Genomic DNA, 25,196 nt, shown 5'->3' with positions numbered 1-25,196 from the left:
AATGTCGCACCAAGTCAGAAAGGCTAAGAGAGAGCCCTGATAGGCTAATTTGTAATGCCTGTGGAGGGAGTTTTAAGCATGTGATTTTTCTTTACTTATAGGTGTAAAGTGGTACAACCCTCTTTGCCACCTGTACATCTACCTATGCAAACCAGGTCTAACAGCCTTAATAAAAGAGGGCTGCGGAGGCATCTTCTTGGGTGTCAAAATGATGTGGGTGGGGTCCGGGGGAGAGTTGGCAGTTTTGTCTGCTGGCTAGGCTTCTTAGACACCTTAGCTCATTCACTCGCTCTCCATTTTTTCCAGTTTTTTGTTTGTTTGTTTTTGGCTGTGTCATTTACTTGTGGTTTGATATTGCCGGTAAACTGGTGTTCTTAGTTGTTGTGCAGTCATATGAACTAGAGGTTGTCAACTTCATTTCTAAGAATGCTTGATACTTCATGCTATGTGGCACTAAAGTCACTAAAGGATGCCTTTCACTTGGGGGAAACAGGGACTTTTTAAAAAGCATCCTAAAGAGCAAAATACTTTTGACTGTGTGCAGAGAGTGTGAAGGCAATCAGGTTCAATGTTTTATGTAGTAGACCTAGAGGTATTTTGTATTCCAAAGTGGCGATCTTGAGCAAAGCAGCTCCTTTTAAAGTGCGAACACTTATTTTGTATAACAGGTCACTTCTGTTTTCCCTGAGGATTTGGTCATTTTGATTTTTTTTGTCGTAGGTAGCTTCAGTATATTCTAGAATGGACGCTGTTGCCAGCCACAGCTGCCACCTCCTTCAGCAGCTTCATGAGCAGCGCATTCAAGGTCTTCTCTGCGACTGCATGTTGGTGGTCAAAGGGGTCTGTTTCAAAGCACATAAAAATGTGTTAGCTGCTTTCAGCCAATATTTCAGGTATGTCACAAAACATGTCTCAGGTCCGATTCTTATTTGGAAACAAGCTGAGTTAAAATCGTTGGGTAGGGCTGTGCTGCAACAGATGCGGAGGAGAGAATGGTCTGTTTGTAAGATAAGGGTGCTGATACACTGGCAGACGCAGGGGAAAGAAAAAACAAAAGGGTAGGCATGGATATGCTAATTCAAATGAGGCCATCATGTAACCCTAGACAGGCAAGGGGATGGGTTGTCACTGCATGTCTGAAATTGGTTGTTATGCTGGGAAAAGATTGACATCCATTTGACATTTGTGAGTCACTGTGCCAATCGTTTTGACTCTGAAATGCTTAAGCTTATACAGAAGCCATCTCCAAACTCCTAGTTAGGTCCCATTATTCGCATTGGTCCCTGATTTTCTATCTGAAGAAGACCCACAATGTATTTTAGAAGAAGAAGAGATTTGATTTATACCCCACCCTTCACTCGGAGTCTCAGAGTGGCTTACAAACTCCTTTCCCCTCCTCACAACAAACACCCTGTGAGTTAGGTAGGGCTGAGAGAACTGTCCTTGAGAGAATAGCTGTGCCAGAACTATGGCTTGCCTGAGGTCATCCAGCAGCTGCAAGTGGAGGAGTGGGGAATTAAACCCAGTTCTCCCAGATTAGATTCCATGCACTTAACCACTATACCAATAAATTATTTTCCATTTCTGGTTATTCTGCCCATTTTATTACTTCAAAGAACCACTAATGTTTATGCTGCTTAGTTTCTTTATAGATAAAATATGTACTTTGAAGGAGTTGAACTACGTAGAGGGATGTAAAGATGATAACAAAGTGTTTAATTGACAAGTAATCTCACTGGCTGAAATAGCATCTTTGAACTGAGTATGATGGTTACATGGTAGTAGAATAGTTTCAAATTAGCCACTGTGGAGCTGGAATGTGTGGTATCTGCTATCAAGAGTCAGGCACAAAGGTACTGAAAGCAGGATCTCTACTCGCTGGGAAACCTGCACAATATGAATTAACTAGTTATCTCTGACAAATACAGTACAAAGTTGCCCAGTACATTGTTACTTTCACCGAGCTTCTTTGCTCTCATTTCCACCTAATTTTCAAGTTGAGTTTAGCATTCTTAAGGGTTATAAATTTGCTCTTTTTGGCAAATGAAATCTGGGATTCTGAGCCTGGTGTCGTGGTTACATTGTAGGACAGGGATCTGGGGGATCCAGGTTTGAATCCCCACTCTGCCGGAGAAACTTGCTGGGTGACTTCGGGCCAGTCACACCCTTTCAGCCTATCTCATGGGGTGGTCGGGATAGAAGAGGGGGAAAGAGAACACTGCAAGCTGCTTTGGGTCCCACCCTGGGGAGAAAGGTGGGGTATAGATGAAGTCAACACTAGTATTTGTCCTTGCCTGGTGCACTGGAAGAATGCCATTTCCTTAAACCTTCTGTTAATACTGAAATTTCCCTAGCTGCTTCCTCCCCCCCCCCCCCTTGCCATCTAAAATCCTGGGGCTTCTTTGTTTTGTTTGTCATGTTCCCATGTTGTCAGGTTCTTGGTTAAATCAGTTCTCGACACCAGCCAGTTTGTAGAAAGCTAACTTTATTGAGACAGTTGATAGATACCATCCTAGACACATCTATTGTTAGAACTGAAGTTAAACATACAAAGGGTACAGATATAGGGAATTCAAATAAAAGCACTAAAGATCAGGACCCAGTCTCTCTCTCTCTCTCTCTCTCTCTCTCTCTCTCTCTCTCTCACACACACACACACACACACACACACACACACACACACACACGCGGCATTTGCCCACCAGAACTAACTGTCACCTCCCCCCATTGGCACGTAGCCTTACATAGCAAGGAAGCAAGAGCACAGACATTTGAGAAGGCAGGCCATTTGTCATCCTGAAGGTGACAAGCCCCAGACACTTCAAAGAGAGGGAGAGGGAGGAGCCTCCTCTCTCAATGACAGGCGAGCTGTAAACTGCAAAATGCACAGAGAGCCTGACACATGTATGCAGAGCCATGCCAAATCATGCACGTTTAATATGAGATGGTAAGCCAAGGTTTCAGTCTACGGACCACTTGAATTAAATTCACTCAAGTCTCTTTGGAGTCATGGCATTGTTTTAGAATTGGTGACTTTTGTATTATAGCTTATCTCTGCTGGAGATTTTAAAATCATTCTAAATTGTTCTTATACAAAACACTGAAAATAGTGGTTGAGAAGTAACCATGTGTGGAAATGCAAATCTGAATAGTCATTACAGCTGCTCAGCTTCTAGATAATGGGTCTCAGTAACTATTGCAAGGATTGATGACTGTGATTATGAATTTTCTGTAATGCTTTTGAAGGTGGACTGTTCTGTATGCTTGCCTTTCCCTTCCCTAGGACTCTATTTCAGAATTCTCCAGGCCAGAAGAATGATGTCTTTCATCTGGATATTAAAAATGTTGGTGGAATAGGGCAAATCTTGGACTACATGTACACATCCCATCTTGACCTGAACCAAGACAACGTACAAGCTCTTTTGGATATTGCACAATGTCTGCAAGTGCAGAACGTCTTGAACGTGTGTCGTTCCTTTTTAAAATCCTCCACAATTTTGGAGCAGCCAGCGAGTATGCCTTGTAACAATGCCTTCCCATTGCAAGATACTTTGGCTGCAGGTACTAATTGTGAGACTTACGATGCCAATGTACTGTGCACTTGTACCGCTGCTGCACAGCCCAGCAAACTTGTGGAGGATCAACATTTGCAAGGGACGCAGCCTGCTGCACTTCCCATCTCTTCCGTTGATGTAAACAAACAGAAACATGATTCCATGGATGCTAATTGCACACATCTCCCATTTAAGCAGCCAAATTGTTATTACAAACTGCGTAACTTTTATAGCAAGCAGTTCTACAAGCACACTGTTTGCCCCAGCAACGAACGTCCTCCAGAGCCATCCTTTGCTTTTAGTGCCTCTGCAGAACGCAGTGCAGTCGAGAATAATGCTTCTTGTATCGTCAGCCACTCGGAATGTATTTTGGAGTCGCCTGATCATTTGCCTTCAAATTTCCTGGTTCAGCCCTTAAATGAGTGTAACGAAGACCAGGATTCAGAAAGCACGCCGTTACAGCCAGCTGAACAGATGAGACTTAAAAAAGCGGTGCCCCTTAAAAAACTGAATTTCCTAAGGTCTCAAAAGTCTTCAGACTTAATTTCTCCTGAACCTAAAATTGCTGATGGGGACATTGCCAGGGAAACTGAGTCAGAAAGAGGAAGTGACATGGAGAGGACAAATGCTGCTGCTGCTGAAAACCAAGAAGAGCTGGTCAGTTCTGAAGGCTTGGAGCAAAACGCCGAGGTAGAGCCACCTCAGGAACTTTGTGAGACAAATGACCAGTCCCAGATTTTCCTTTCAGAGAGGCAGTATCCTTGTGCATTATGTGGGAAAGCTTTTAAACACCCCAGCAATCTGGAGCTCCACATAAGATCTCATACAGGTACTATTATTGAACACTTCCAGACTCATTATAATTTAATGATTTAGTGAAAAGACAGATAACTTCCGGTTTTAACATCTGAAAAGGCTTGTTTTGTAATCTGTTTTCAGAAGGGGGTTTCTTTGGATAGTCGTGAACACACAAACATTGATAATCTCATGAGCAAAATGCACCACACCACAGCAAATCATGGTTTGTTGCACTTACTGTACAAAACATGATTTGAGCTTCCAAACGTAACAGTGAACCAATACTTAGAGATGCTATTTAGTTTCCGTCTTCTCATCACTCTAGTTTCTGTGGTGCTAGGATCTCCACAAATAGACCAGGAGCTATCGTTCTGGTTTATCAACTCGGGTGCTGCACCAAATTACTACACGAGCGAGGAGTAGGGCTTATGCAGGGGTCATTTTGTAGAAAAAGAGGTGCAGGAGCTCATTGGCATAGCTCATTAGCATAACTCATTTGCATATGCCACACCCCCTGACATCACCGGAAGTGTGTCAGAAGGCAACACCCACCGCTCAGGCTCCACTGGACTGTTTTGGATTGCTAGCTATGAGGGGGGGGGACGCGCAAATCCTTGTGCTCCTCGTGGCCCAGGGCTGCTGGGAACAGGGGCGTTGCATGTGCCTGCCCCCTGGGCTCTTTACTGCCGGAGCGCCGCTCCTGTAGGAAATGACCCCTGGGCTTATGAGTGTTGAACTGTGCCCAGGGAGGCCTGGGTTCAAATCCTCACTATTTATTATTTATTTATTTATTTTAGATTTATATCCTGCCTTGCCTGCACATGCAGGATCAAGGCGGCGTGTACAGACGAAAATACGATAAAATACAAATGCGTAAATTTCAAACCATAATATACATAAAGTGCGATTGGTGCAGAAGGCGTTTGCTGAAGTGGGCCGATATAGGTAGGCTGGTGTCCAGTTGTCTTAATGTCAATAACATAGCATAAATGTATAAATAAGAGCCTTGATGGTTCAGGTTCCAGTGCTCATTCCTCAGTGGCGGCTCCTCATCGAAGGCCTGGTGGAAGAGCTCCATTTTACAGGCCCTGCGGAACTGTAAAAGGTCCTGCAGGGCCCTGATGTCTTCCGGGAGCTCATTCCACCAGTGTCGAGCCGCCACTGAGAAGGCTCTGGTGATGGCCAGTCTGGCATCTTTTGGACCAGGGACAGTCAGGCGGTTTTGGGTCCCTGACCTCAGTGCTCTCTGGGGGACGTGGGGAAAGGCGGTCCCTCTCGGCCTGATCTATCTCTCAGAGTTGGTGTGAGCATAAAGCACAGGACGGGAGGTCCATGCTTGCTCCTTGAAGGAAGGGCAGAATAAAAGTGGATTCTACTACCAATACCATGAACACACAAACACACTTCAGAACATGGAACTGGATCTTATGTCTGTGCAAGTGGAGAGTGGCCACTGTGTCAGATCTCTCCCCACCTTTGTCTTCCCTCAGCAGCTCTTTGCAACCTGTGAAAAGTTGTTGCTGTGGGTCCTGAAGCTGCTGTAGACAGAAAGAGACGGGCAGTGTGACTCCTCTCCCCCCCCCCAGGAGAAGAGGCAGATGGGAAGTCACCCTGTTTGTCTTACTAAAAGCAGCTCTTCCTGTGTTTGAAGCTAATTGATCAAATCAGTCAAATTTATTGTTACAGTCAACGACCAGTGCTCTCAATCATTTTACATAAAAACATTTGAATAATAAATATGAGGTAAAACCAACAGTGGCATACTTAAATTTTAGAAACTGTGACTATAACATAGAGATAAAATAAGACCGCCGTAAAATTTGTGTATGATTTAGATAAAAGATTAAAGAATCTAATTGCCATGCATTTTACACTCCTTGTAAACTTGGGCACAGAATCTAGCCACCTGTCTTGTTGTCTGGTGGTTCCTGTCAGACCGGAGGTAATCAAGTTTAATTTTATTTGATCTGCCAGGAAACCTTTCCAACAACAGACTAATAGTCTCCATACGGATCACCCTATGGTATACGCCATTGAAAAATATGTGTTCTAGAGAGTCTGTTTCATGGAGGGGGCAGGAGCAGAACCTCAGTGAGTCAGGGGTCCCTTTAAACCTCCCCTCCAATACTGCAGGCGGCAAAGACATGCTCCTGGGCTAACGTGAATGCCCTTCTTGAGTTATTGGATTCAAGAAAATGTAAACCGGCTGCAGGAATGACTAAATATCTGGTATTTGCTGGAGAGTAATAGCCAGGAGAACTGAGAATATCCAATTGTCTTTCAGTGTCAGGAAGCTAATTTAGGTTTGTTAAGGATGCTCCGGACTTCAGTGGGCCCAGTAGGCACTACGTGAAGATGGGCTGTGCTTGCATGCTCCCTTCCCTCCTTTGCACACTGTGGTTCAATTAATTATTTCCACGTGAGCATAAACAACACTTGTCATTGCATCTGAAGCAATGCATTCTGGTTTTGCTTGCCCACTAGTCCAGGGTATGAAACTGGTGGGTTCTCCTGGTTTGGAGGGCAAGTGCAAGCCATATTTTTGGTTCTGGAAGTAAAGATAAATGATGATTTTGCACCAAAGCAGAAGTAGCTAATTGAAGTGTCATGCACGAGGGGAGCAGGAGGAAGGCACATGCAAGGACATGACTCATTTCTGTAGCTCCGAACTGTTGTTTACCATTGCCTCTAACCCAAGCCTTGGTTTCTCTGCTGTTAGATTTTATATTTTCAATGCTATTTTAATATTTTTCTGCAGTAAATGTGTTTTGGGAAATACATTTTGTCTGTTTTTTGCCTTTGCCCACAATTATTAGCAGCACAATCTTAGGCCATGGCTATATGCCCCCCATAAGTTTGCTGAATTCAGTGGGATTTACTTCTGAATGAATATGCATGGGATGGCACATGGCATTTTTTTTTGGTTGTAGAGGACTCACAAAACTTTGGGTGTGATCCAAGCAAAAATTAAGCACACTTAAAGCCTGTTAATTTCAGTACGTCCTTAAAACTGCTGTTTGAAACACACTTAACTAGGGAGTGATCCCCGTAGAGCCCACTGGGACTTGTAAATAAATGTGTTTAGGATTGCACTGTGCATCTTTCCCATCAGAGTAAAATAGGGCTTAGTGCTTGGATGGAGCATGTTCAGCCTGTAGGAAGTGTAAATTAGATAGAGATATCAAAGAACAACTGGTTGAGTAGAAAGCAGATGTTGGAACAGTTAAGTACACTGCAGTTTTACCAAAATCACACTAACCTTTTGGGATGTAAAAGAAGTATAAGACATTTTACATTTTTTTAAAAAAACACTCACACTTTAAAAAAGGCCATTTTAAATATATTTATTTCTGAGAAACCAAATGAGCCTCACAAAATAAACAAGTTCAATACAACTAATTGCTGAGGTTACAACTGGCTCCTTTGGCATTATCCGCTGAATCTCTAGCTGATCTACAACAAAATTAGCATCCCAAAATGCATATATTAAGACTATAGTGCATATAGTACTATAGTGCAATACTAGAGGAGCTGTGTAAGAAATTACTTTTGCATGCCATTTCTCAGCAGATTTATTTGGGAATAATTTATTTACAGTCCAGCTTTCTTTCTGAGGCTCAGGATTACAGAGTTTAAGAACAGTCCAACAGAAATAGTATAAGACATGCAGTGAACAATGCAATAAGATTGGATTATAAAATCAGAAAACAATGCATTGAAAACAATACAAGGACAGCAGTGCAAAAACGGTTACAGTAATTAGAAAGCAATGCAGTAAAAATGAGAAATACATACAGTAAAAGTGTGTCATAAACTACAGCCCCCAGTCTCCTTTATAGAAGTGCCTTCCTGAGCAATTCCATTTGATTGTAGCCCTGTTCCCTGTATTCAAATGAAATCCTGAACAGTTCTGTTTTACACACTGTGTGAAACAATAGACGTGTGGGACCAGAAATGTAAATATTGGAACCACGGGGAAAATGTGCTCCCCCCCCCCCCCAATTTGGGATGTGTGTGGACATTTTGGGGGAAATTGAAACATGAAGTACTTTCTATCAAACCTGAACTGTTTTTACTAATTAAACAACATAAATCACATCATTTAGAATATAAAATTGTAGGCAACAGACATATTGATGGAACTGAAAAGTATACATGTCTTTTTACAAGAAAAATTGCAAGTTAGTCCAGTACTTGAGAAATAATTGTAAACGGCTACTCTCTGCACTGCATAGCACATGAAGCTTCAATTTCTGCTACCTGAGAGGCAGCCAGCTGAAGGTAGAAGACAAATTTGGTAGTAAACAAAAGTGTATTTGGATAGCAACTCTCTGAGTTACAATAGGTAGGACTACCTAAACTTTATAACATTGAAAATCTTTACCTCTTCAATACTGGATAATCATTAAATATAGCATATTAATTGTTGTCAAAATAATTTACATTTAAACAGAAGTCCATGAAAAGGTTATGTAATTCTACAATGTAAGATTTTTATTCAGCTGCTCCAAATTTCACAATTTTGTTATTGAAAAACTTGAGAAAATCCTTATCACTCTCATGTACATTTGGAATGAGTGAAATACTTTGTAAGATAAGGTTGTTCTCACTCAACAGGAGAAAATATTTCATAGGAGGCTTTTTTCCAGTGCTCCTCAAAATTTCCCAGTTTTCCCCCCAGGGCCGTCAGTGTGTTAAATGTAGACTGTCTACAATGACAAACGCTCTCCTCTGTAAAAAATTGTATCCTGCCAATACAGTTAGAATTGCAAATGTTATTGCTTCTTCTTTTAGGTGAGAAGCCATTTGAATGTAACATTTGTGGGAAATGTTTCTCACAGGTAGGAATTTTTAAAAATACATATTTTTAAAGTGTCCTTTTGTGTCTGAATTAGTTCTGCTTTCGTTAATGTGCAGTCTGGCCACACTTTTATCTTACAGGCAGGTTGTTATTTGGGTAGAACTTTTTTGTAATAATAATACTAATAATACATAATAATTATCAAATGGCATTGTTTGTGGAATAGCCAGGAGATCCTAAGATTGGCAGCTGGAAATTGTAGCTCTTTAGCATTATGCACCACTAGGTGGCAAGGTAGACTAGTTTTTTAGGCAAGAGACATTTCAGAGGTGGTTTGCCATTGCCTGCCCCTGCATCACAACCCTGGTATTCCTTGGAGGTTGCCCTTCCAAATACTAGCCAAGGCCGACCCAGCTTAACTTCTGGGATCTGACAGGATGGGACAGGCCTGGGTGATCCAGGTCAGGGCTAGAACGTCTTGGTAATGCTGTAGGACCCACAGATGGGGAGAGAAAATGTTCAGAGATGCTTTTCATCTCTTTGAGAAATACTTAATGTGTTTTCTCCTCTCTATTTAAACCTTTTTTCCTTTAAAAGTGTTGGGATGCCTCAAGAATATTAGGCATTCAAGACATTCGTGTCTACAAACATTAGGTCTATAAAGTACAGCTCAACCTCAAATTAGTTTTTTTTAAAAAAAATCCTCCACTCATCAGTAAATGTAGCCTGGAAGAGTGAAAGACATGGGGGAGGGAGTGAAGGTGGCCCATCCCAAGTGGATGGCGTTGTTCTGCTCGCCATTCCCTGCTGCAGGCCTCGGACAGCCCTTGGGAGCTGCTCTTAGAGCCAGAGTGTTGATTTTTCTGACTTTTTAAATTCCATCGTATCTTCCCAGAGTACAGAGTGTAAGGTTAGAATCACAGAGTTGGAAGGCCGCTGCAGGCCATCTAGTCCAACCCCCTGCTCAGTGCAGGATCAGCCTAGAGAGCATCCCTGGCAAGTGTTCGTCCAGCTGTTGCTTGAAGACTGCCAGCAAAGGAGAGCTCGCCATCTCCCAAGGCTGCTGATTCCATTGTTGCACAGCTCTTGCTGTAAAAAAGTTTTTCCTGATATCCAGCCGGTACCTTCCTGCCCTTAATTTAAGCCCATAATTGCGAGTCCTGTCCTCTCCAGCCAACAGGAACAGCTCACCGCCCTCCTCTAAGGGACAGCCCTTCAAAGACTTTAGGAGAGCCATCATGTCCCGCCCCCCGCCCCCCCGACCTCCTCTTCTCCAGACTGAACACTTCCAAGTGCCTCAGAGCCTTTCCCCGCAGGTTTTCTTGGTCTCCAGGCTCCGGATTGAGCTGAAAGCTCTTGGGGCAGGTGCTGGAAGACCTCCCTTCTTCTTGCACCAAGCAGCATTTGGGAGGCAGAACTCTCAGGTGTGCCTATAAGAGGCTTTTCTCCCAGTGGAAGGATGAGATTAGGGGAGCCTCACGTGTTCCCTGTAGCTCCCAGCACAAGCACAATCATGGTATGGCTGAGAATGCAGGGTGGAGATTTCTCCATAGATGGTGGATAGCATTGACCAGGAAGTTCTGGCCATTTCTTTGATGCAAGTAAAACATCACCCATCTCTAGCGTCGCACTCATTGATCTTAATATTTTAGCTCCCCAGTAGAACAACATATCTGCATATGTGGGCAGTCAGTGGAAGACCTTCCCCATTATATTCTGGCCTGTCCTTTATATGTAGAACCTAGTGCCAAATTTTAGCAAAGATATTGACAGCCCTATACCCCCTGTCTGATGATGATAAGATGGCCTTTATTCTCTCAGATGAGGACCCCTTCATCTCTTCAAGACTGGCTCTTTTTGCCTTGGCCGCGAGAAAAATTAGAGCAAAGAAATCAAATAGTACCATTGCAACTAAGTGAGTGTTCTTAAGAGGTCTTATCGGATTTAAATATTATAGGCTGAGGTAGTTTTAACAGGTTTTATACATTTTATAGTTTAATTTTTTTTATCATATGTTATGCACAAGCTCTCTGAGAGTGTTTGCTATTGTGAAGGCCTATGGCCACATACAATAAAGTGATTCTGATAATATTTTAGCATTGTTTCATTCTTAATATCAAGCACTGCATTGCTGACATTGGGAAATAAAGCAAGGTCCTCCTTTCCAGTTGTAAACCTTTACTAAGGTGGCCTACTTGGGTCCTTCTACTATACTAAAAACTTTCTTTATCTTTTGCAGGCGGGCAATCTTCAGACTCATTTACGTCGGCATTCGGGTGAAAAACCTTACATCTGTGAAATCTGTGGGAAACGGTTTGTATGAAGCTTGCACAGTTAGGGTGCGGTCAGACGGTGTGCTGAGAGGGGGTTAAACTGCTCCGGTTCTAACCATTCTCTTGAATGGTTAAAACTTTGGATAAAAAGATAAAAAATTTAGCATAGCCGACTATGTTCAAAGTAATATTAGCAATTTAACATTTATACAAGCTGTTGTGATGATCTCCTATTCTTGGGGTTTTAGTTAGTTGTGGTTTTCTTTCCTTTCTCCCTAGATGTAGTTACCCCTTCCCAATTTTTCGTTGTAGTTTGTAGTATATTAAAAAATGCAATAAAAATCCCCTCCAGGGCCCCCCCCAAAAATAAATAACCGGATTATATTTGATCTGGATAATCGCGATCACACTGACCTCCCTTATCCCGCCTCACTGTGCAGTCACCTCGCTCCCTGGCGTCTACACTACTGATGCGCGGGAGCGTGCGTCAGCAGGTTTTTACATTTTTTTCTCCGTTTGCGCATGCGCATAGGTGCCCCTCCGTAGAATGGGGTGGTGAAACTATCATGGCGCATGTGCAGAACCACCAGGGTGAATCAATCCAACTCCTCCAACAAAAGACTTCCCTTTAAAAGTTTGACCCGAAAATGGCCTCCATGAGATCCCGAACTCATCTAAACTCTAAAACAAGTGACCGTTTAAATGTTGGTTTTCTAAACATGGTAGCGGAGCTCCGCCTATGCGCACATCACCAACGCATTAAAAAAGCGGTGGGTGAAAAGCAGAAGTCTTGGGCAGCTTTCGAGCGGGGAGGGGGTTTAAACCGGAAGTGGCTTGACACCAGAGGAGCGATCACACAGGGGGGTAATGCAGCTTTAAACGGGAGAGCTGAGAAAACACCACTTTGGGACCTAGTAACAGAATACTCCAGGTGAAAGCGGTTTTGAGCCGGAAACCAACGGCTGGGGACGGGAGGCAGATGCTGACTGTGTGATCGTGCAGATAAAATCCATTGCTGAAGCGTGACGACACCAGATCAAACGGCGCATCTGAACACACCCTTAGTGTGAGAGTGTCTTAATACACTGGCAATAACTTCTCTGGAGTTGAACAAACTGAGACCTATCCCAGGGAGTTGTCTTGACTTCAAGAAGTCCAGAGTGGCCAGCTTCAGAAAACAGCGGGTCAAGCCACTGCTGTCTTTTGCGCATTGCAAAGTCTCAGTGAAGATGACACTTCGGGGATTCTGAAGGAAAGACGTGGGATTCTCTGAATGTGAGAAGCTTTTAATAAACAAAAACTGCTGCTCTGTGAACTGTGAATGGAAGGCGCTCACAGACACAGATCTCTCCTACCTCCCTCTCACCCCAGCAGCCCTGTGTAACCTCCAGAAGGTAAAGTTTGGGGAAGCCTAGGGGACAAAAGGCAGGGGGACTGGGGGGGGGGGGGGGGTTGTGCCCCCCCCATGCACCACTGGAAGCTTCCCTTGCATGTAGGGGAAGTCTGGCCCGATTCCCCGTTCTTACTGTCCCCCACCTTATCCAGAGGCATCTTGTCAATGAGATCCTCTCCCCTGAAGCGTCCTTTTTTGTCAAAGCGTGTATAGCATTTACCATAGATTTTTTTTAACCCCTCTTGCAATGTCCTTATTGCTACCAAGACAAAACAATTGATGACTGCCTGCAAACATCCGACTCAGGTTAATGTTTATTCAGGCTAAAGGATATGAATACAGACAGCACCATCTCAGCAAGGAAATGACATCATGAAGGGGATTTTTCCAGCTTTCACAGTTTGGCACTGCCTGGCATTGAATTCTGGCTATATTTCAAGCTGCCGCCCCCACCATGAAGCGCACTTAACCCACTACACCAAACTGGCGGCTAAGGAATATTTTGAAGAAGAAAGTTGGAATGGGGGGGGGGGGGGGATGATGGTAGCCAGATGCTGAGCGCAGCAGCTTCTCTCATCTTATTTTTAATTTCACTTAACTTGTACTTTGCTTTCCTTCCCAATGGGGACCCAGATTGGCTTACATCATTCTCCATTTTATCCTCACAACAGCCCTGTGAGGCAGGGTAGGCTGAGAGTGTATGTCTTCCAATGTGTGGGAGAGTATGTCCGTGGTCACCCAGCATGGCATAGTGGGGATTCGAACCGGTCTCCTTTCTCCTAGCCCAGCATTCTAACCATGACACGGGGGGGCAGGTCCTCTGTCTAGACTCCCCACAGCAGAGCAGCCCGCTACTAGTAGTGAGGGCAGCAGTGGCACCGCACGTGTCCACTGTGTGATCTGCCACCTCCACATGGGCGCTGTGGGCACTGACACAACCCTTTGCCCTCAGCAAGGACAAGTTGTCGGCTGTGTGTGACATTTTCATCCCAGCCTTGTGTGGTCCTTACACCCCACAACAAGCCTGTGCAGTAGGTGAGGCAGAGAAAGAACAGCTGGCTGAAAGCCAGCCAGTGGGCTTCAGGACGGAGTGTAACATTGGGACATGGTCACCACACTGGTTCTGTGTGGTTTGTACTCTGAATCCCTTGAAGCAGCTTTTGTTTGCGCCCGAACCGGGTACATTCTCACTACGGAGGCTTTTAAATGCGTGATCTGGGTCTGGGCGGTCAAGAGAGACAAGTTTTGTCACAGGAAGTTTGAATGACCTCTCCTCTTCCCTTCTAGGTTTGCTGCATCTGGGGATGTCCAGCGTCACATCATTATTCACACTGGAGAAAAGCCTCACCTGTGTGATATCTGTGGCCGAGGTATGTCAAGAGTTGCCCTGCTCGCTTCTCTAAGCCACCGCCCCCCTGAACCCTGCAGTACTGTAGAGAGCTGCATCAATGCCCCGCCTCTCCCGCCCCCCAGCCCAGGCAAACTCCAGCTGTGTGCTGGGCTTGAGAGAGGGAACATTCTAGCCTGTCGTGCAACAGTTAGCAGCACTTCTGTGTGTGGGAGGCGCACATGCGTCAGCCCATCACGAGGAGCAGCAGGCCTGTGGTCTCTGCCTGGCTGCTGCAGCACCATCAGTTTGATGTAGGGCATGAACACATGAAGCTGCCTTCTACTGGATCAGGCCACCTGTCCATCAGGGTCAGCACTGTCTACTCAGACTGGCAGCCACTCTCCAGGGTCTCTGGCAGAGGTCTTTCACATCACCTACTGCCTGTTCTTCGTTAAACTGGAGATGCTGCCAGAGATGGAACCTGGGGCCCTTCTGCCTGCCAAGCGGCGGGTCTGTGACTGAGCCAGGCCCCTGCCTGGAAATTCAGGGAGGTGCAGCTTGCTGGAAGACGGTGGACACGCATGAAGCTGCCTTGCATTGAGTCCGGCCATGTCAAGGTCCATATTGTTTATCTGACTGGCAGCAGCCAGAGCCTCAGGTCCTTCCCTTCCCCCGTGCCTGGTCCTTTTAGCTGGAGGTGCCAGGGATTGAACCTGCAACCTTCTGCCTGCCACTGAGCTGCAGCTGGGCGGTGTGCCCTTCCATGCTCATAGGGTACGGCATGAATTGCCTGGGCTTGAATCCCTAGGCGAACGTCTGCTGCAGGGACAGTTGCAGGGGGGCAGGCCCCCCCGCAAGTAACTATCTCTCTCTTTCCTCCATCGTTCCAGGGTTTAGTAACTTCAGTAATTTAAAGGAACACAAAAAGAACCACGCGGTAGAGAAAGTTTTCACTTGCGATGAGTGCGGAAAGTCCTTTAACTTACCCCGGAAGTTAGTGAAGCACAGGATCAGGCACACAGGAGAGAGGCCTTATAGCTGCTCAGCTTGTGGTAAGTCTGTGCTTAATTAGTTCTTAACAAATGCAACCCCTGGGTGTGGATGTTCTGGCTAGTCATGAAGTCCCAGCGGGTTCTGTTTGTGTGTGTATGAGCGGCCGGGGGGGCAGGGGGTGTCTTCATGAAAGTGTTTGCTGTGATCTTTCTGTTCTGTCATGGAATTTTCCACCTAAAATATTAACCAGTGCATTTGGGGAACATATTTTCAAAACTCAGGGATGCAATTCCAAAAGTGTATTAAAGTAAGGGGGAAACAGAGGTGTTTGCGCGCGCGTACACAGACACACACACACAGATGGCTCATTTCCTGCCGGAGTGCACCAGAACGACACTCCGGCAGTAACGAGCCCAGGAGCGGCAAGCTCCGCCCCCAGTAGCCTCCCGCCTTCCCTGGCCCACCTGCCTAGAAGCCATTGAAGAAGCGGGGAGGCCTCCCTGTGGCTTCCCCGGCTTGCCCCCGCGCTTTCCCTGTCCTGCCCGCAAGTAGCAGCCGGCCAGGGCGCCCAGTGGCTCAGCTGCCCGCCATGGTTGTGGCTCCCACTGCAAGCTTGCACAGCCCACTTCTCAGCCTGCTGCTCCTCTCACTGCTGCAGCTCGCGCCTCCCTAGCCAGGCTGCTGCTTCTCGCCGTCCCCTTCTCTGGCCAGCTCAAACTTGAGACTCATGAAGGGAAGGCAGGAAAGAGAAGGAGGAGATGGCAATGGCGGACGTGGAGGGACCACCCCGGCAGCACGGGCCTCCGCTCCGCCAGCACTTGACTCCCTGCACCCGGCCACCCTTCAGTCTCCAGGCCAGGCCCCACACTACACTGCATGGCCTCCCGGGCCGGCTGCTGCGTGCCCGGGGTGAGTCAGCAAGCCAGGCAGGCTGCGGGGAGCCGCAGAGGGAGGGCGGCTGACCGGGTGCTTCATTTAGCTTCGCCAGGCCGCAGGGAGCAGCACCGCCATGTCTCGGGGCCGGAGGAGAAGGAGTGCGTGCGCAGTAAAGGGCGAGGGAGGGTAGGCAGATCCCCAGCAGGAGGGCTGCAACTGACGTTCTTCTGGCTGTGTCTCTCCCCCCCCCGAGCAGGGTGCATTGTGCCGGGGAACCGCTTGGCGCAGGGCTGGGAGGATCCTGGGCTGAGCTGCTGCAGGTGTGGCTCCTCGGGCATTCCTCCGCCTCCTCTGCGCCATTCCCAAGACACTCCCAACGGTAGCCGCCATGCGCCCTGGGCTCCTTCTCCACCCTGCCTTGGTCCTGCTGCTGCTGTGCGCAGCTGCCCGGAACGTCAAGGGGCGGCTGCGGGGCTCAGCTCGCCTCAGCTCTAGTGGCGGCCTTGGGCTCCTTGCTGACGAGGTCGCGGTACCTCTTCCAGAGCAGCACCACGCACTTGGCTGCGCCCCTCCTGCCTACCTCACAGGGTGAGAGTGTGTGCCTGGCTCAAGGTCGCCAGGCAAGCCTCCATAGCAGAGTGGGGATTCGAACCCGGGTCTCCCAGATCATGCTCTAGCCACTAGACACGATACCGGCTCTTGATGGAGGAGCCTCGAGTCTTCCTTGGGGGAAAGGAGTGGGGAAGGCGTGATTGTGATTTAAAAGCACTATTTTGCTACACTGTAGTTGGCTTGATTTTAAGAAAAGGTATTCTGCTACAATTGCTTTTGTTTTTGTTTTTTTTAAAAAACCCAGTACATAAATGCCAAGCCCTTTCCTTAGGATTAAAGGGAGGGGTGGGTGGGTTTTCCTCCGTCACAAGCCCCCGCAGTTCTATTTTAACTACAGTTGATTTTACTGTATCATCAGTTATTCAAGAATTGGGCAGTGAGAACGTAAATAGGAAATTGCTGAAGGGGGGGAAGTCCCCACGTAAAGTTCTGGGTGGGGTTCCAAATTAACATCCGGATTCCTTCCGTGTGTTTACTCAGAACTAAGTGGCACTGTAATGGGGCTGATTCTGGTGATGTCAGGGGGTGTGGCATATGCAAATAAGTTATGCTAATGAGCTCCTGCCCCTCTTTTTCTACGAAATGACCCCTGTATATATATTAGAATGCAGACATTTCCTTTTGAAGATGGGATATGTGATTCTACAAAAGAAGGAAAGGAAGGAATTGCTCACCCCCGAAGTGTACAATGGGCAGCAGAACTGTAGTAAAAGGAGAAGGAAGGGCCTTCTAGCCAATCCCATATTAATTGAATCCCATATAAGATTAATGGATGACTTGAAATATGAAACTCCTCTTTAGTTTGTTCACTTACCAAAGCATTAATTGCACAGATTTCAAACTGTACTTCCTTCTTCTCACGCTTGATTCTCATGGTGGGTTAAGTAAATACCTATTTATGATGGTGTAGATGCTTCAAGTCCTTTTACTTTGTCCTTGCGTTCTGCGTGAAGGGCTGTGGTGCTGGCCCCTGGGGCGTGGCTCCTTGGCATTTTCCCCTTTGAAATCACTTTCATGGTGAGGATAGATGGGTTTGAGAGGGGGTCAGGCAGATCCATGGAGGAGAGCTCCATCAGGGGCTACTGGTGTCACGCTGACTGAAGGCAGCAGGCCTCTGCATGTCAGTGTTGAGAGTAGAAATGTAACATTTCTGAAAATTTTGAAGCCATGAAAAAAGGGAGGGTTTTTTTTGGGGGGGGGCTGAAATTTTGGAAAAAATAAGTTCTACATGAAACTTCCTCTGAGGCTTTGGTGCAGTTTCTGCCCCACCTCCTTCTGATCTTTTCTTCTCCCTCCTTCAAGGTAGGGCTGCAAGCGGCTTCTTGCCCAGTCTGTGGGTCAGTGTGTCCCAGCGGTTTCAGGGAGAAGGGAAAAGGCCCGCCTCATCGGGTCAAAAGGGCAACCGAAGGCCATGAGAGCCCTGCATGCTCAACCTCCTGCAGATCAGGTGTCCTTCTAGGTGCAGAAATGCACCTTGGATTTACGGGCCATCTATGACTACAGCACGCCCACCTTGTCTTTAAAAACATTTCACCCATTCTAAAAGAGAAAATATTTCATAGGAGTTTTATTCAGTGCGCCCCAGAATTTCCAATTTTTCTGTCTTGGCCAAAAGTTCCCCCCCCCCAAATTTCCCAGGCCCCCCCTCCCCCGAGGCTTCACAGCACTAGTTGGAAGGCAGCTGCAGGGGAGGGCCTCAGCCTCCCTGCCCTGTTTGTTGGCCCTCCAGGGGAACTGGTTGGCTGCTGTGTGAGACAGGAGGCTGGACTCGATGGAGAACTGGTCTGATCCAGCCGGGCTCTTATGTACTTAACCTGCACTCAGCTGGACATGGAGGGATTGCTGCTTGGCTTTTTTCTCATATTTCTTGCAAGGTACTTGAAGTGCATACTCAGTTTGGCCTTTTTGGATTCCCTTGCTCGGTCGTAATGGTCTCTCTCCCTTTTCACTAAGCCATCTTCTCCCATTTTCACCAAAAAAGCTCCTGTTAAAGAAGTTTGCTTAGAACGTCTTCATGCTTCTGTCCATGCTGATGTACAGCCAGTTGATAGTAATAGTACTTACAAATGTTTCCCCATCTGTATTTATTCTTGAAAATATATATATTTCGCAGACAAGGAGGACATGAGTACACAGTGCCCCCTGCTGGCAAGGTTCTGCAGGAATCAGTCAGGTCTTCTATGGGACCTTGGAAGGGACTGGGAGTCAAACACTTCAAACACTCCAAACACTCCAGCGGTTCATCTCAGTCCAGGGATGGGGTTCTCTCCCAGGAACAGTCTCATGATCTTGCTTGTCTGTTCTGAGCATGAACGTCATGATTCTTCCCTTCCTCATTTAATTGGATTGGTTCACTTTCTGTCCTTCCCTAATTGCTCAGCACAAGCTATTGCAGTGAAAGCAAGCAAACAAAAGCCCTACGCAGTTAAATTAGTCACTCCACATCTAATCATGGTTGTTCAATACCAAGTCTTCAGGCTTGCCCTTCAATTGACCTCTTAGAACAGGGACTTCTATAATGGCGGGGCAGTTAAGAAAGCTCGTCTGGATACCCTTGTGGTGCACTCTTGGCCAGTGGTTGGTACAGTAAAATCGTTGCTCTTTTTTAGGTTGTAGTTTTATTTTTAAAAAATGGGGCACACGGGATTTTTAGAATTCAGGTACTGCTGCCGCTAAATAGTACCTGAATTACTGCAATATGCTCACTGTTGTTGCGTTTGTGAGAGAGCACTGGCTCATGTTGCTCCATTTTAGAAAGTACTGTTATCCTCTTTGAGTGTCCTTAGAGAGTCTGCAAAAGGGTTTGATTCCTTTCCCCAGGAAGACTTCACAGTCCGTGGGTAGGTACATCTCTTCACTACTTTCCAGTGACCCTGAGATTTTGTTTCTGCTGCTGTAGAGGCAAGGGCACATTCGTGTACCAGAGTAACATTCTGTTTGTTTCAGGTGGGCAGCCCTGTTAGTCTGAAGTGACAGAATAAAGTTTGAGCCCAGCGGCACCTTTAAGACCAACAAAGTTCAATTCTGGGTATAAGTTTCCATTTCTGAAGGGAGTGTGCCTGCGCACAAGAGCCTGTACCCAGAATTAAACTTCGTTGCTCTTAAAGGTGCCGCTGGGCTCAAACCTTATTCTGTTTGTTTGTGATGGACATGAAGAAAGTTTGTTGTCTGTCTTGTACACTCTCTTCCCCCTGTATCTGGATCACAGGGGAATGTTTGATATCTTCCTGGTTTGGGAAGTCTTGAATTATTATTATTATTTATTTAATTAATTAATGTGTTTAATTTATACCCTGCCCTCCCCACCGAGGTGGGCTCAGGGCAGCTTACAGATATATCATAAAAACACAATTAAAACCTGCCATAACATATAAACAAATGACATAAAATACCAATCGTTTAAAATACAACTGAAATGCTGGAACATTATCGGATGTTTATAATACGAGAGCCAGTTTGGCGTAGTGGTTAAGTGCGTGGACTCTAATCTGGGAGAACCGGGTTTGATTCCCCACTCCTCCACTTGCAGTTGCTGGATGACCTTGGGCAAGCCATAGTTCTGACAAGAGCTGTTCTTGAAAAAGAGCAGTTTGTGTCAAGAGCTCTCTCAGCCCCACCTACCACACAGGGTCTCTGTTGTGGGGAGGGGAAGGGAAAGGAGTTTGTAAGCCGCTCTGAGACTCCCTTGGGTAGTGAAGGGCGGGGCATAAATCCAGTGTCTTCCTCTTCTCTTCTTAGATGACCATATAATCAAACTGTGGACAAATTTTTCTCCCTCTCCCAAAGTACTAGAACTTGAGGGCATCCAGTGAAGCTGTTGGGCAGTAGGTTCAAGAGGGACAAAAGGAAATACTTTTTTACCCAGTGAGCGATTAAAATGTGGCATGGCGTGATGGCCATAGGCACAGACCGCTTTAAAAGGGGATTAGACAGATTCATGGAACACGGGTCTATCAGTGGCTGCTGGCCATGGTGACTCAAGGGAGCCTTGGTGTTCAGCGGCAGTCAACCTCTGAATCCCAGAGCCAGGAGGCAACATTAGAGGAAGGCCTCGGCCTCCATGCCCTGTTGTTGGACCTCCAGGGGAAGTGGCTGGCCATTGTCTGAACATAAGAGACGCCAGTGTTGGATCAGGCCAAAGGCCCATCCAGTCCAACACTCTGTATCACACAGTGGCCAAAAACACCAAGTGCCATCAGGAGGTCCACCAGTGGGGCCAGGACATTAGAAGCCCTTCCACTGTTGACCCCCCAAAGCACCAAGATGACAGAGCATCACTTGCACCAGAGTCTCTATCTATACCTTGTGGCTAATAGCCACGGATGGACCTCTGCTCCATATGTTTATCTAATTCCCTTTTGAAGCCGTCCATGCTTGTAGAGAGTGTACTAGTCTGAGACTAGATGCTGGACTAGATGGACCCTCACTGGTCCAATCCAGCAGGGCTTTTCTTATGTTCTTAAATTTCCTTCCCATAAACTGGAATTTTAAGTTCCAGTTGGAAATCCGGGCTTTTGCAGAGGAAAGAAACTCCAGTCTAAGCTTGGAACCGTCATTCAATGGTTATGAGAAATCGGAGCTCGACTGAAAGCTGCCTGGTTTGGGAAGTCTTGACTGGCACATGAAGGGAGGGTGGGCCATGTGCAAGAGTGACAGCAAGCTGTGTTCATGCTGGCCATGGTTTGTTGTGGTATCTAAATGCACCATGAATGAGATGGTAGTTCTGCTCTATTCTGCTATGGTCAGGCCTCACCTGGAGTACTGTGTCCAGTTTTGGGCACCACATTTTAGGAAGGATGTCGACAAGCTCCAGAAGAAGGCAACCAGGATGGTGAGAGGGTTGGAATCCAAGTCTTATGAGGAAAGGCTGAAAGAGTTGGGTCTGTTTAGCCTGGGAAAGAGAAGGCTTAGAGGGGACATGATTGCAGTCTTCAAGTATTTGAAGGGCTGTCATGTAGAAGATGGAGCGGATCTATTCTCTCTTTCTCCGGATGGCAAGACTAGATCTAATGGGTGGAAATTACAAGGGGGTTGTTACCAGCTAAATATCAGAAGAAACTTCCTAACTGTTAGAGTGGTTGAGCAGTGGAACAGACTGCCTCGGGAGGTGGTGGATGCTCCTTCACTGGACATTTTCAAGCGGAGGCTGGATGACCATCTGTCGGGTATGTTGTAGGGCTATCTTTCGGCTATGCTCCCGCAGAGTGCAGTGGGTTGGACTAGAGGACCTGCAAAGTCCCTTCCAACTCTAACATTCTATGATTCTATGATAAACAGCAAACTCAATTCACTTAAAACTACTGTAAGCCACCCTGAGCCCGCGTGCGGGGAGGGCGGGGTATAAATAAAATTAAATAAATAAATAAATAAATTTTAGGAATGATGTGTACTAATCTAAGAGTATTGTACAGAACGACACGCTACATATGCAATGGATCTTTGTTGGTAAGAGCTGGCATTTAAGTACCTTTTTGTTTTCTAGGGAAATGCTTTGCAGGGTCTGGTGACCTACGAAGACACATCCGGACTCATACTGGGGAAAAGCCGTATACCTGTGAGACCTGCAGTAAATGCTTCAGTCGTTCTGCCGTCTTACGCCGGCACAAAAAAACCCATTGCAAAGTAGGTAACGAGGATCCCAATAGTCTTGATGAGCTTACCCAAGCAGTGGAAACGTCTGACCTTGAAAAGTCCCAAACGCCAGACCCGTTTACCCAAGAAATATCGGTAACTTTACTGCCAGTGTCTGTGAAATTCCCCATCCACCCAGCTGGGAATTCAGCAAGTGAACTGGAGAGCCCGGCAGGAGCAGTCCAGAAAGTGCAACAGGACAGTGGTGGAAACCACCATCAGAAATTGAGCTTAGACCCGGTCAGGCTCTCCAGAGCTCAACAAAGATTTAACCGCCCATGTTCTTATAAAGAAGCGGAGAGGCCACCAGAGGAGGAACCGCTGCAGTCTGACGGGATTCGCCCCATGGGGGCCAGCCTGGGCAGCGGCAGCTGTGGCAGTGAGCTGACCAGCCGTCTGTCGTCTGCGGAATACAGGAACAACGAAGGTCCGTTCTTCTCCAGCGTGACCCTCTGGGGCTTAGCCATGAAGACTTTGCAGAATGAGACCGAGCTGGGTCAGTGAGGAGTCACGCTGTGTCAGCGGGTAGGGAGCGGCGCAACGTTCACAGAGTGCTCGGAAGTGCTCAGAGAGCACCCAGGCATTTCTTACACCGTTGTAATCCTTATAAAGGAAGTCAGCGTTGTTATCCCGCTGCCGCAGATTGTGGGCAGAGGCAGCAAGAGTGGCTCCCCTGAAGTCACCTCCCAAGCTTGTGGCGGAGGCCAGATATTAAGCTGGCCACTTCCTGATAGCCGGTTGTGAGTGTCGCCAGTAAGGCTGCCGGAGCGGGAGCTGAGTAGGGAGCTAATACGCGGGGGGGGGTGTGTGCATGAGCCAGGGGGAAGGCCCAGAGTGCTGTTGCGCGGCTTTTCTTCATCTCAGGGAGAAGCGCACAGAAGGACTTTCCACTGCCCTGTGCATGTCTGGGTTTATTTGTATCCCAACCTTTTCTCCCTGCCTCCATTTTTTCACAGCAGCCCTGTGAGGTAGGCCAAGCCGAGCATTGGTGTAGAGGCTCAAGGTCATCCACTGAGCTTCGATGGTAGAAGTGGGCATTCGAACCCGGGTCACCCTGGGTCCTAGTCTGCCACTCTGTCCACTGTGCCACACTGGGGCAATGTGTGTGTGTCAAGTGCCGTCTGAATTGTCTACTTCAGACACCAGAATATCTCTGGCTGGTGCAGGTAGAGGTTCCCTGTGCAGCTGCCTGGGAGTATAGTGGCACCTGACCTCGATCACGTCAGGAGGAGCCCAGCTCTGGCTGTTGAGAAACGGGAAGCTCCCCCAGACACAGGTGGAGAAATCTGCAAGAGGAGACCATGAAGCCACTGCCTGCCTCTCGGCCTGTGCGTCTCCCTCTTTGCTGCCGTGTGTCTCTGCTCTTTCTCCTCTTACCTGCGACAGGCAACTAGCTGCTAAAGGAGAGTGAAGCAGAGGCCACCAGTGGCCAGGAGCCGGCATCCCTCTCAGTCGCTCCCCTCTGGGGCCGTTTCAGGATTCTCCAAACTCAAGAATCTGGCTTGTGTGTGTGGCTTCTTTTCAGGGGGAAGTGTGATGTAGAAACAGGCTCCGGTTCTCAGAGATGCACTCGTGGTGTGCAGCATGGCCGGAGGGTGTGTGTTTCCCTGTGGAGTGCTCAGAGCTTCCAGCACGGCTGGCGGCGCTCCTGTTCTTGAGTGCTGTGCGCCTGTCTTTGCTTCCTTGGTGGGGAGCCTGCAAAGGTGACTGAGCCCCGGGAGCACTCCCCCCCCCCCCAAGATAGTGTCAGGTGGGTGGCCGTGTGGGTCTGCGGTAGAAGAGCGGGGCTTGAGTCCAGCAGCACCTTTCAGACCAGCAAGATTTCCAGGGTAGAAGCTTCCGAGAGTCCCGGCTCTGTTGAAGGGAGCTTGGATGCTGGAAAGCCGATCCCCCTGGGAATCTTGCGGGTCTGGAAGGTGCTGCTGGGCTTGAGTCCTGCTCTTTTCCCCCTCTAGAGTACCAAAACGATCCAGCAGGGTTAGGGATCCTTGGCAAAGAGTCACCAGTGCCAGCAGTGGGTCACGTGACTTCCCAAGCACTAAGGCAGGATTTAGCCATGTTGAAGATTAAACATGTTTGTCGGTGCAATTGGTCAGCTTATGTAGAAAGTTTTATTTTTATATCAAAGCAGGGTTTTATATTACAGTATTTTGTATTGCGTTGTACAAATAATGTGAACCTTTAGAATAAAGTATGTTTTTATATTTAAAATCATAATTGTGTATTTGCTAAGCTGGAAAAGGTATGCTTACCTTTAATGCATATAGCACTACTATTTCTGCAGCCAGTTAAATAGTCCCTGTTTCAAGTGTGGAATCCCAAATATATTTCCATACTGTCATGCTGCACTGTTCTAGCCCTTTAAGGAGGAGGGGACCCCCCCCCCCAGTAAATTGCTAAGAACTGCTCCAAGGTCTGGTTCTGACTATGTAAGAGTAGAAAGAGTTAACACACACCCCATCCCTAGACAGCTGACTGAATCATATAGCCCACACCACAGCTATAATTTGAGTGATCCAAGATTTCTGCCAAGTACAGCTTGACCTTTCTGTGTTTATACTTTCTCAGCATGATAGAACAGACCAGCTGAGCTCTGAGCAGGAGCAGGAGAGAGAGCTGTGAGAGTGGTGAGTGGGTTTCTTTTACTTGATTTCAGCTGAGAGAATTCAGCTAAGGATATTTTGTGGGAAAACTGTGTTTAGCAGTGTGTGGAAGCACCTAGAGTTCTTGCAGAGTCCTGGCTGATTGCGTGTGGGAGAGGAACGGGCACTGTTTGACTGGGATTGCCTGTAATTGAGAGGAAGTGGAAGGGGCATTGTTTTGCCTGTGATTGAGTGCCTGGGTGAATTTGAATTTGAATAGCTGCTGCCTGACCTCTGCTGGGGGAGGCCTCTATTTAAGGAAACACCTTGGCAGAGGCACGAGCCTCTGGCAC

At 47.0% G+C, this 25,196-nt stretch overlaps 1 protein-coding gene across 1 annotated transcript; it reads left to right on the top strand.

Annotated features, from left to right (window-relative positions):
• The first annotated feature begins 741 nt into the window (after positions 1-741).
• Positions 742-23,725, top strand: ZBTB49 (zinc finger and BTB domain containing 49). Its single transcript, XM_015421178.1, has 7 exons — positions 742-893; positions 3,284-4,383; positions 9,147-9,193; positions 11,393-11,466; positions 14,107-14,189; positions 15,040-15,201; positions 22,113-23,725. Exons 1-7 carry the CDS (start codon positions 742-744, stop codon positions 22,763-22,765), a joined length of 2,271 nt encoding a protein of 756 aa, XP_015276664.1. The 3' UTR covers positions 22,766-23,725.
• Positions 23,726-25,196: the final 1,471 nt, after the last annotated feature.

The sequence above is a fragment of the Gekko japonicus genome, unplaced genomic scaffold (genome assembly GCF_001447785.1).
Source record: "Gekko japonicus isolate JY-2015 unplaced genomic scaffold, Gekko_japonicus_V1.1 scaffold91, whole genome shotgun sequence".
NCBI lineage: Eukaryota > Metazoa > Chordata > Lepidosauria > Squamata > Gekkonidae > Gekko > Gekko japonicus.
The sequence above is the reverse complement of the archived record's forward strand: the minus strand, read 5'-3'. Positions and strand labels throughout refer to the sequence as shown.